Source organism: Gavialis gangeticus, unplaced genomic scaffold (assembly GCF_001723915.1).
Source record: "Gavialis gangeticus isolate Ggan-Ray unplaced genomic scaffold, GavGan_comp1, whole genome shotgun sequence".
Taxonomy (NCBI): domain Eukaryota; kingdom Metazoa; phylum Chordata; order Crocodylia; family Gavialidae; genus Gavialis; species Gavialis gangeticus.
The window spans coordinates 24,287,334-24,298,142 of record NW_017729002.1 but is presented as its reverse complement, the minus strand read 5'-3'; the positions used below and the strand labels follow the sequence as shown (position 1 = coordinate 24,298,142).

The window sequence follows — 10,809 nt, the reverse complement described above, 5'->3', positions numbered from 1 at the left end:
GGGGGGGGGGGGGGGCTGCGGGGGCTGTGCCGGACTCCTCCTGGGGGTGCAGGCTCCCTATCTGCCTCTCGGATCACAGGAGGCTGGTGCTGCCGTCTGGGGCCAGCAGCAGCACTGATCTTCCCGGTGCTGGGTGCGGAATAGCCTATGGGTGAAACGTCGAAATAGTGTCGAAAGAGTTTTGATGAAATGAAACAAAACTCAAAATGAAACACTGTTCCATTGAAACAGAAGTCAAGGTGGAATGGTACTGTTTTGCACAGCCCTAATATGAATGAGGTTAATAGCAGAACAGGATATCAATAATCTAATTGCCAAAGGCAGGTATCAATGAACTAAAGCACTCTGTACAAATTGAATCAAAGACACCCACAGTACAACTCCCCAGCTTAAACCTTGAGACTCCAGTGAATTTTAGCAGGAGCCCGCAAGGTTAACGCAAACGTCAGCTCTCCTACATACTGGCAGCGCAATACCCAGGCTGGTGCTGCTGCTTCAGAAAGTCCTGCTCGCCGCTAGAGCCTGCTCTCCTCTGCTCCAGCTGTCTGTGGTATCTGCAAAGAAACACACACTGCCCCCCCTCCCCAAAAGCACCTTTCTCCAGTTCCCAGACAAGGCCCCTTGTGCTGAAACTGAAACAACCCTGGGTTTATCACCCACTCAGCGGCCCCAGGCTTTCCCCAGAGCCCTCCCATACCAACACCCTGCCCTCCTAGCCAAGTCTACCTTACCACCCTTTTCTCTCCACATGGGTCCCTTTGCCTCACAGAGGGAAAAAAGATACCAGGTTATCTTCTCCCCATCACTAAGGGGAGGTGGCAGGCTGCAGGGTGGTTCTTCCCCAAGCTTTGTGGTCCCGGGGCCCCTTCCCTTCTCTGAGCCTGGCTGAGTTGCCTCCTCTCTCCTGCCTCAGGAGCCAATCAAAAACGTGCATATGCTCTTGCAAGCAACAACTTTCTGCAAACTTTCCCACTCTGCCTTTGCAGGTATCCCTATACTCCTCCAAACCTTTGCTGGTGGCCTCCCATAGGTTTTCTAGGACCTAAACTTTCATTAAAAATATGTGCAGTTTTTGCTGTTCCAAATAAAGCTTTCTATAAGTGCCTCAAATCCCTGCCAATTTTCTCAGTAGAAATTCCATCTAAACTGGTATGCGCTCTGTCTGTCTGCCTGCCCCCCCCATACACATGCCTGTTCCAGTTTATAGACTGATATCGCCAGGTGAGTGGAGGGGCCATGGGGTTGCAGCGTTGCTTGGTCCTATGGAAAGCACTGGTGGCAGCAAGACAAGGTGGGGCTGCGCAGCTGTGCCCTGCAGCTGGTGCTGGGCTGCCTGCTGCCAGTGCTCTGGTGGCCTCTGGCAGCAGGGGGAGCTGGAGCAGTAGCAGCATCAGTGGCGTTTCCCCTTTGCGTGGGGCCGCCATCTTTACAGCCACCTTTTGCAGACCTCCTAGATGTGCTCTGCAGATCCCTAAGGGTCCACGGACCACCACCTGAAAAATCACTGCTCTAGCTGAAACGATTTGTTGGAAGGTTACCATGAATATTGTTTAGCTGCACGATGCTTGGAAAGTCCTTCCTTAGGAAGGTTGGCCTGAGTATGCACCTGCCGCATTTCGCTACTTCTGTTATATCTTTGAGCCGCATCATTATTTCTGCTGTGGATTCCTACAGCCCATTACACTTCACAAGATTGTCCCAGTAAACCTTCTACTGCATAGACCGTTTAGATGCAATATCTTCCCTTCCTAAAAACATTTTTAAAAGCAAGACATTGGTCACAGAACTGTTTTGCTGGAAGAATTTAATAAAACACAGGTGACTGTCATTGCAGTGAATTGTTATTCATACCTAAATGAATGCTTGCAATAACCTTTTCTCAGGCTTTCCCCAGTAGTAACTGGTATTGATGAAAACCTTGGGAGGTAACAGAACCCCAAGTATTATGGTAATTACTCTTGTGTGTGTTTATATTCAATTTGCCTTGTGTACTCGTTAGTTTCATCTCCCTACTGAAGTCTCTGGAAGTAAATTGTAGGTGGTGGAGGGAAATGATGGTTTACCACGCTTGGAATGATCACATTTTACAACACTTCACAGCAGTGCTCTTTTGAGACAGCTGTTATTTGTTGCTCTTGCTTGTATATAATAAGAGCCTCTCTTCCTAGGTATTAAGGTAATTGGTGGCATAAAGGAGCTCACAGGAGAAGAATATGGAGTTTATGTAAAGAGGATCCTACCAGGGGGTGTTGCTTATGTTGATGGTGAGTTAAACAGGGAAAGAAATCCAGTAAATATTCAAAGCTCTATGTAACTAGTGTATTATCCTTATTGATCCTGATTTGACACTTCCTCATATACAGGCAGTCCTCAGACTTACAACATGATTGGTTCCTGAAAATGCCATCTTAAGTCAAAATATAACTCGGAACCAATTTTCTCACAAGAAACAATGTTATAAATGGGGGATTGGTTCCTGAACCAAGGCCCGATACCCTATTTTCACCAAAAATACCCCATAATTTTGTACTTGATCAATTATAGATGAATAATATAGCTACATTAAAATGTATTTATATTGTAAATAGCAATCGTATTGATTTGGAAGGACTTCTTTGAGGTGACTTAGCTGGACTTTGAAGGGCTCTTGGTTGGACCTTTTGGTTGGTCTTGGCTGGAGAGTCTTCTCAGGAGTCTTGGCTGTAGGTTTTTCTGGAGTCTTGTCTGCTTTCTTAAAGACGTGTCCAAGGAAGTTTGGACAGATGTTCTCCAGGGAGATGGGTGACACAGTGAACTTGCTCGCTGGCGTGGCGTTACATCGGATCAAGTCGAAACTGATGTCAGAAAGTTGAAACAGGGCATCAATCTATAAACATTGTAAGTGCAAAATGTTGTAACTCAAAATGTTGTAAGTCAAGGACTGCCTGTACTCACTTCTAGATATTTGTACAGATATTTTACTGTGGTAATTAATGTTGAATTTCAAGCCTTCTCTCCTGTGTCTAAGATGTTTAAGTGATTGTTTCATGCTTGCAGTACTGAGACTTATACATGTCAGCCCATAGACTCTCTCCATTGTTGGATCCTTATCCACTGATGATTCTTGGTACCATTAGTTGTGTGCAGATAAGTGGAGATCCTGTTTCCTTTTCAACTCAGTCCTCATTCAGGCAAACTTTCACTGATTTTTTGTTAGCGTGCTTTTTCAAGCATAAATGTGTCACTTGGTCATCTACCAAATGTATCTAACAAAACAACCTATTCCAATTGTGTGAGAGAGAGTCTTTTCAGGTATAGGTGCAGTTCCAGGTTAAGGAAAAAGAAAGAACCCCCCACCACTACATTTTCTCATATGCATTTGCATTTCATAGTTACTCAAACCACAGCACAAGAAGTACAAGTATTAAACATCCATGTTGTGACTTCTGGTTCATTTTTTTAGGACGCCTGCTACCAGGGGACCAGATCCTGGAGGTCAATGGCGAGTCTCTGATTGGGGTTACCAGTGAGAGGTACTGTTGCCAAGCAGGGACTCTGCAGGCATTGCAGTTGTATGTGAATCTGCATGGTGGGCTGGTATGTGGCTTGCCTGAAAGATCTTGCATGTTGTGTGCATACACAAAGGGCTGCTGCTTTCAGTGCCATTCATCTAACAGTCTAGGCAAGGATCAGACTCCCTATACAATAATTCAAAGGTGAAGAGATGTGAAGGCCCCAGTCTGCATTAGAACTGACTTTCATCATCATTCAAAGCACAAACTGAACCTGTCCCCAAGCGTCTTCTGAGGTCGGCAAAAGTAGAGGTCACTAGAATCTTTCATTTCTTCAGCCTCTGTGCACCAACAGTGTGGTGGGCACTGTACAAATGCAGCTGCCAACACCAAAAGTACTTTATACCTCCTTTCTGTCTCCTGGGTCTGGGCAGCTCCATAGGCCTCAACGATCCTGAGCCATCATGATCACACAGAGTCCCCCAGAGCAGTGATTCTCCTGCTTCCAAACCACAGGCTCCTACTGACTATCCATAAGTGTTCTGTAGAAAGTACAGGGTGTGTGTCGCACAGGTGAGCTCCCTGTGTCTAGCCACTAGAGAACAGAGACTGTGCAATGGCTGCTTGACTGTGATTGTGTAGGCACTGTGCATGTCTGGGAAGGAGCATTTAGGAGACTGGAAGTCAGGGAGGATGTATTTGCTTCCTGCACGTCCTGTTACCTGTTCAGGGACCCCAGCTACTGCAGTGGTGAGGAGCAGCAGGCTGTGACTTACCTTCCCTCCAGCCCTGCTGCCAGAGAGAGAAGTCATGGCCACCTGAAGATGTTCAGTCCCCTTGAGGGTCTTCTCCACCTCCCAAAAATGAAGCGGTCATTCATGTGGCTGCTGTTGAGGTTTCCCTGGCCCACTGCTGAGTTTGGCACAGACTTTGATATACTGATGTGTAGTCCAGTATTATTCACTCTTTGTTGCACATGAGAGCTCATTCTTTTTCCTGCCTTCTTGCAGAGCTGTGGATATTCTCAGAACAGCCTCCGCCACCAGCCATATGCGCCTTCTCATAGCCCGAGATGACGATGCCAGGTAAGAGTGCATTGAACTCTTCCCACAGAAGAATACACTTGCACTAAACTATATATTCCTATGAATGAGTAGAGCTGGGCTAGAAGGGTTAAAGCAGAGTGCAAGCATTCCCCTGGACTGATGCTGAAAGCTGCCCCCAGTCAAGCCAGCTATGCATGAGTCATGGAAGCTGGAGAATCAGAAGCAGCCACACGGTACTAGCCACAGATGTGTCACAGAAACTGGTGTGTCTTACCAGCCTGGGGAGCAGCTAGACTCTGACAGACTTTGACTTTGATGTGCAAACAGGAATAGTTAAGTTGTATCCTTTTTCTAGCCAGGCTTGTACTAAAGACTACATACCTCTCTAAGGAAACAAAGGGAAAAAAATCATTGGTCTCTTTCTGCTCCCAGCCCATCTTCCCCATGCCAACCATGGAGCAGCAATGACAGTTTGCAAACATAAACCCAAATTTGGTAAGGAAAAGGGCCAAAACCAAAACCAAAGCTAATCCCCAAAGTGATTTTTTTTTAAAAGTGGTAGAAGCCACTGTCTTTTAGGTCCTGACCTGCCCCAACCCAGGTAACATAAGCAGTGCAGTAGGTTCATGAAGGAAACTCCAGCCCATGAGCCATTAGGCTTCTCTACAGTGGCTCTTGTACCCTGCTTTTAAAGTAGTTAGAGGGACCTTGGCCCCTTCTCAGCAGGACTGGCCTGTGAATCTGTGTAGTAGCATCCTCATTCCTCTCCCAAGGCTCCACCCAGTCCCTTCCCACCTACTCCTGTAAGCTTGTCTCACCTACCCAGACCAAAGATTATGTAGCAGAAGCCCTTCCAGCTGCTACTGAGCTTCTCACACTTTTTGCTCCGTAGGGCAGTGACCCTATGCTGGTGTAGGCAGGTTCAGTGCTTGATCCTTGACATTCTAGTCTCTTTCCTCTGAGAAGAAGGAAGCCCAGAAGAATCAGGGGTTGTTTCCACAGTAACTATGTTTGTTTCTCGGCCAGTGCCCCAGGAGGCAGGTTATCTGCCATAACCCATGTGTATCTGCTCCAAGCTGTCCAGGCATTGCAACACACTTCCAACATCATAATTTATAGCAGATGTTTCCAAAAATATGTGTGCATGGCTTTATCAGAGGCTATAGCTGTTTCATGCATCTGTCAACTGTGCCTCCAATAGATTGCTGTAAATGGGTAGGATGCAAACACTGAGAGCAGCCAAACTTTGAACATTTTATTTGGTCTTGGTTTGCTGTTGGTTGTCTGTTAAATCTGCCAAAGGTTATCCAGAGGGAGAGTTCAGCACTAATCAGTTTTTTTTTAAAGATTTGCAGAGATTTTGCTTTCATAATCATCTCACAAAATGTTTAATACATGAATACATATCTCCAAGATTAAGGGGAATGGAAGAGAGGGAAGGGTTTTCAGCTTGCTGTTTTTTCTTTTTCTTTTTTGATCCCATATTATCTTTTAGCACTGTCCTTGAGCTTGGGGGAGTAATTGACTGTCTACCCACATTGCTGTCACAATGCTTGCTGACACTGATGCAGTCGAGGCTAGTGGCATGTTCGGTTTTTTTGTCCTGCTTTGGATCAGCTGCGCTGTTCTAAGAACAGCTCAACCAATCATTGGAAAACATATAGAGCCTGATTTTATGCTGCAGCATAAAGGGGCCTTTATGTAAACAAGGATCAGGCCTGAGATTTTTTATAGCACCCTGAACACCAGGGTCCCAATAAAATTGATGCTGAGATCAGAGCCATGTGACTCATAAGTGAATGTAGGCAAGAATGGCACATCTGTGAGAGTCTTCTATTGAGTCAAATGAGTATTCATTAATGCAAGCAAGGACAAATAGGATGTTGCGTGGGGCAGTTTATACTGCTACTACAAGGCAGGAAAGTTTTGAGTATTCAAGACAATTATTTTCTCTGTTTCTGATTTCTCCAGTTATACCAGCAACAGAGGCAATAGCCATGGCTGTGCAAGATCCTTAACATCACAAGTGAAGAAGCACAGGCTTTGGGAGAGAAAGGAATTGCATCACATGTTTAGCAAAGCAGTGTGGACAAAGAATAATCGGCATGGACATATTAATTTACTCCAGTGTAAGCTTGTGGGATCAGAGTCTGAGCGCAGAGGCATTAAAGCCAATGAAATTACACTAGGGAGGACTGCAGCTTAGTCTGTCTCTTTGCAAGCTTAGTACTGCAGCTGTGCACATATGGGAGGTTTTCTGCACAAACCTGTCACCGGACGTCTGATAACTTAAGACTGTATTCTTATAGCCCATCAGTAGACCAGAGAGATGCTGCAGGTGGGCCATGAGGGCAGGTACATGAAAGGATCACAGGAGGGTTGTACTCTCCCTTTGAATGCTCTGATGGCACCAGGAAGCATTGTATTGAGAGATTACACTGCCCACACATCCACCTCCTGAGCAGGAAGCAGTATAGCTGCCTTAGTGCCAGTCAGCAGAGCTGTAGCCCACCCGCTACCCTGCATTAAGGTATGCAGCATTGACTGCACTTCTTTCAGTTCAGTGTGTTCAGAACTCTGCACAGCACTGCCTTGTGCCATCCTAATGCTTCTGTAAGGTGGTAACCCCACACAGCTTCCATTGCCAGTTCAAGTGAACTCGAGAGGATCAAAAAAGTTGAGAACCTCAGGCACAAAATACCTGTTTTGGTAAAGAGGATGGTTCTGATTTTTGAAGGCACAATAAATTAGGCCTCCAGTGCTCCAGATATAAATGATAGAATTGATTGAGCCTTATTTGTGAGTGTCACCAGAGAAGTAGGGCCCATGGCTACTGTCAGTTTTTCATGCTGTTAGCTGTGGCTGCAGAATTGCCTAGGCAGTAGAAGAGGCTGTTACGAAATGCAGGCCTGGCCTTGTAAAATTCTCCCTTTCAGGTCTTCAAGTCTGAGAGAGTACACAGAAGTGTTTTAGTATTGAAGCCAGAGCATTCGGGTTGAGCTCTGAACCGTGCCAATGCTTAAAGAAAGGGGTTGGTAACCTATGGCTCATGGTCCAGATCATATCTGCAGAACCTTTGTATCCGGCCCAAAGAGCCACGGCTTCAGTAGCATGTGGGACAGGAGCTGTGCTCATGCTGTGCCACAGTTGGAAGCCTGGGGCTTTGGCAGAGGGAAAGCTTTCCCTGTGCTGTGCTGGGTGGCAGGGAGAAGTGGTGGAGGCAGAGAAGTCCTATTGCTCACCTGTCTCAGGCCCAATTTTGGGCATCCTGGCCCCCTGCTGGAAAACACTGATGACCCCTGCTTAAGGATGTTCGGATCCATGGCTTTGATTTGTGCTCCTCTCTGCCTGATTGGTATAATTTTTTTGTGGCTCTCTAACTGTTGCTTACTCAACCCAAGCCTGATATATACAGTAGATCTTTTTTTCTGTAAGGGATACAATGGGCATTCCAATTTGACAGGTGTAGCTTTATGAAGTTGAGCCAGTTAGGTGGGTTGTCTACAGCATACCATCTGGAATGTGGATTGTGTCAACTGCATCTTACTGTGTATAAATAAGGCATGTAAATGTGTTTCCTGAGTCTCTTGAGGAAGAGTCATTACAGTGCAAATAACATCTACAGCCAGAAGAGCTTTGGCGAGAAGTGTAATTTTAATCAAGTATACAAAGCAGTTTATTAAAAACAGTTGAAGCTCTTAAGGCTTTCAGTCACAGAAGTCAGGAAACAATGGGTAAAACCAGGTAAGTACTATCGTTACATATACGTACAATCCACCTACCTCATCATTTCTAGCATCTGACTCCAGAATTGAAACCCAGGCAACCTTAATTGTGCCCCTTGTTGTATGACAAGGTTCCTGAAAAGTGATTATGCATTTCCCAGTTTGTGCACTTTTATTTTTCCTTTCAAGTGTCAGCCTTCTCTAAGGGTTTTTGTTTGTTTGTTATTGTATTCTTAGATTTGTGAACACTGTTCTGTCCCTATCGGTAAGGATAGCTGATGTGCTCTTATTTGCTAGGCAAGGGAAAGGTGCAGTGTATTTTTGAGATTTGAATTGCACAAAAGAACAGAGGGCAGAGTTAAGGTTATGCTGGTGTCAGTTTCATTTCTTTTGATACACATGCACTCCCATTTGTGTTCATCTAAAATCCTCTAATATATATTAACACACTGAAAAGTTCTCTGCTTATTTGAAGCCCTATTTTCTTATTTACTGCACCCTACTTGCATAAATCAGATTTGGCTGTATGGTTATGTAGGGCTCCTCAGACCTGGTCGTAGAGAACTGAGGTCTATTTTTCTCTCAACTTAGCTGGCAAGCCATAGCAAAGTTAAATACTCAGGGCAGATTAATAATATGACCCTCTGAGCTACAGTGGAACAAACTTGGCTTTGTTGTTTGTGAAAATACAGGCAAGTCATTTTGAACATAATTATTTAAACAACTTACCTCCTGACTCTTCCTTCTGCCAGTCATTTGTCCCTGCAAATACTTAATGACGGTTGTCCTATGACTAGAGTATTAATTATAGCTACAACTTTTCTGTCACAATATTCATTTACCTAAGTTTCTTAATAAAGTTGACCATTGTACATAATACATGTTTTGGCTCATGCCACTTATGTGCCTCTCAGCTGTGTAGCTTTGCTCAGCCCTGCCTGAATTTTAAAAGATTCTAATCAGTACTAGGACCTGGAAAACGTTCTGTACCTACAAACCTGCTTTGGAGCTTGGTACGGCCATTCCAAATGTTGACAAATCATAACTTGGGATCTCCAAAGTATGTGATTGATTTAAAAATAACAAGGTGTTTTTTCCAAAGGTAGCTATTGGACTCCTTAGATTTGGCTTCTGGGGTTCAAGGATTTAAGACCCCGTGGGTGCATCTACATGAGACATTGATTGCGCAGTAGCTGAAAAATACTGTGCAGTAACATGTCACTGCACAGACAGTGCTAATACGCTACTCTTCAGTATTATTAGGCTACTGTGCAGTTGTGTCATCTAAAATATGTTTTCCAGTGCTACTGCACAGTAACTTCAGTTACTGTGCATTTATTTAGTACTTGCTAATATACTACTTGCTAATACGCTACTGCTCAGTAGTGTTTTGTGTAGATACACCCCATGTTTTCAAGACTTTTTTGCAGCTACCGGACTGAAAACCCACTTCACTTTAAAGGAAAACTGAGATTCTTATGTGATTAATTGGCTTCTGGGGTTTCAAGAAGACAGTGACAACTCATGATAAGCCCGCCACTTAGCAACGTTGATTGTCTTAAAATCAGTGCACGTTGTGATTGCTGTTCTAAGCAGGTGTTGGGCTTCCAGGATCTTGTACAGGTTGTATTTATCAAGATAAGTTATTAACACTAGGGCTTAAACTCCTCTCTCCCATCTAGAGAGCAGAGGCTGAGGTTTCCAGAGATATTCCTGCATAATCTTAGATGGAAGATTGACCTTTTGTTCTTCCCCAGAATACAACGGCATCACAGAAAATGCATAATAGGATAAAATAAGAGTATTCTGCTGACTGATTGGCCCCCTGCTGCTTAATTTGTAATAAAATCAGCCTGTAGCTGGCTGCTGCTCTCAGCCGCTTTTATCTGAGTGCTCCTTGTGGATCTGTCTGAGGCTGTACACATCTCAGAGCTCTGCACAAAGACCCTTCTGTTACCTTAAATCTCAGTATCCGTAGTGGACACTGAAAGACAGTATCCTAAGTGGATACAGTATACTTAGTGGACTCTCCCTAGCTCAGCCTTTCTACCAGTCAAATAAGGCAGGCATTTCAGTTGCACAGGAACCTGATAGGATCAAGTATTTCAGTAACAGAGCTGGTCGAACACCAGATTAAATTAAAATAAATGGAACCAAATGGGGGGCTGAGGTCAGAGTCCTGTTTCATTTCCTATTCCCCAGCTCCATAGCTGCTGTTTTTGGAATTTATGCAGCTTGTGATGCTACTCCATAAGCTGTGTGGGCCTGCAGCTGTCCGTGTGGTCACTGAGAGCGCTTGTTCATGTGGTGGGGATTTAGTTTTTAATTCATAGATTCATAGATTCATAGATTCATAGATTAAGGGTCGGAAGGGACCTAGTAGATCTTCTAGCCCGACCCCCCGCCAGGGCGGGAGAACAACAAAAAACCCCAAAAAGAGAAATGGGACTCAAACGAGTCCAGCCAGGTAGGCATCCAGCCTCTTCTTAAAGACCCCCAGGGTAGGGGCCAGCACCACTTCCCTTGGAAGTTGGTTCCAGCTCCTAG

At 44.7% G+C, this 10,809-nt stretch overlaps 1 protein-coding gene across 3 annotated transcripts in view; it reads left to right on the top strand.

The window, feature by feature from the left end:
- The window catches only part of LOC109290865 (syntaxin-binding protein 4-like), a 141,460-nt gene that overhangs the window by 90,959 nt on the left and 39,692 nt on the right, over positions 1–10,809 (top strand). For all 3 annotated transcript variants that reach the window (XM_019507686.1, XM_019507685.1, XM_019507684.1), the window contains 3 exons: positions 2,169–2,264; positions 3,443–3,512; positions 4,502–4,576. In XM_019507686.1, coding sequence (XP_019363231.1) covers positions 2,169–2,264; positions 3,443–3,512; positions 4,502–4,576 — 241 coding nt within the window. The remainder of the gene's footprint in view (positions 1–2,168; positions 2,265–3,442; positions 3,513–4,501; positions 4,577–10,809) is intronic.